The following is an 887-nucleotide window of genomic DNA, read 5'->3' as shown; positions in this document are numbered from 1 at the left end:
ACATATATATCTTATAACTGATGTTTAACTGAAAATATATGTAATGACTACATTAATTTTTACTAAGGAAAACATTTCATTACTGCATGATCTTTAACTGAAAATATCTCACGATTGCAGTCTTTGATTCTTGATATACTATAACATCTCATGACTGCATGACCTCTGATTCAACAAGAAATACTTTTAATTGAACAAAATGTCTCATGACTATAGCCTTGGGTCTTTAGCCTAGCAAAACATCTCATGCTGCTTGACTCTTAACTCGTCGAAACATCTGGTGACTGCATGACTCTTTAACTCACCGAAAGATCTGATGAGTGCATGACCCTTAACTCGATAAACATCTCATGATTAAATGACCCTTAACTTCCCGAAACTCATGACTGTATGACCCTTAACTCGATAAACATCTCATGACTGCATGACCCTTAACTTACCGAAATATCTCATGCTTGCAGCTGTCGATTGCCCTGGCCCTATTGGTGGTCGTGTCGTGCATGGTGACCTGGACCGCCGCCATGCCTGACCCGACCCCCGTGGCTGACCCTAATCCGGAAGCTAGTCCTGAGCCCTTTTTCTTCGGAGGTCGTGGATTAGGATTCGGAAGAGGATTCGGATTCGGAAGAGGATTCGGCAGAGGATTCGGTGGGCGTGGCTTCGGCGGGCGTGGTTTCGGGAGGCGTGGCTTCGGTGGGCGTGGCTTCGGTGGGCGTGGCTTCGGCAGAGGATTTGGCAGAGGATTCGGGTTTTTCGGATGAAGTTTTCCTCGAAGTTGCACCTTATATCTTTCTCCTTTCTTCACGGAAATAAATGTGTATTCTGATGTAATGTGGGGAGTTTTGGATAAAATTCCTTTGAAGTTTCTTTTTTTTTATTTCGTCTCC

The 887-nt window shown here is 43.7% G+C and overlaps 1 protein-coding gene across 1 annotated transcript in view; it reads left to right on the top strand.

Annotated features, from left to right (window-relative positions):
• LOC119592161 (keratin, type II cytoskeletal 1-like) overlaps positions 1-865 on the top strand; it is a 2,439-nt gene extending 1,574 nt beyond the window's left edge. Inside the window, exon 2 of the mRNA XM_037940978.1 lies at positions 462-865. Within this exon, the coding sequence (XP_037796906.1) occupies positions 462-761 (300 nt within the window). The 3' untranslated portion in view covers positions 762-865. The remainder of the gene's footprint in view (positions 1-461) is intronic.
• The last annotated feature ends 22 nt before the right edge of the window (positions 866-887 follow it).

This window comes from Penaeus monodon, chromosome 29 (assembly GCF_015228065.2).
Source record: "Penaeus monodon isolate SGIC_2016 chromosome 29, NSTDA_Pmon_1, whole genome shotgun sequence".
NCBI lineage: Eukaryota > Metazoa > Arthropoda > Malacostraca > Decapoda > Penaeidae > Penaeus > Penaeus monodon.
The sequence above is the reverse complement of the archived record's forward strand: the minus strand, read 5'-3'. Positions and strand labels throughout refer to the sequence as shown.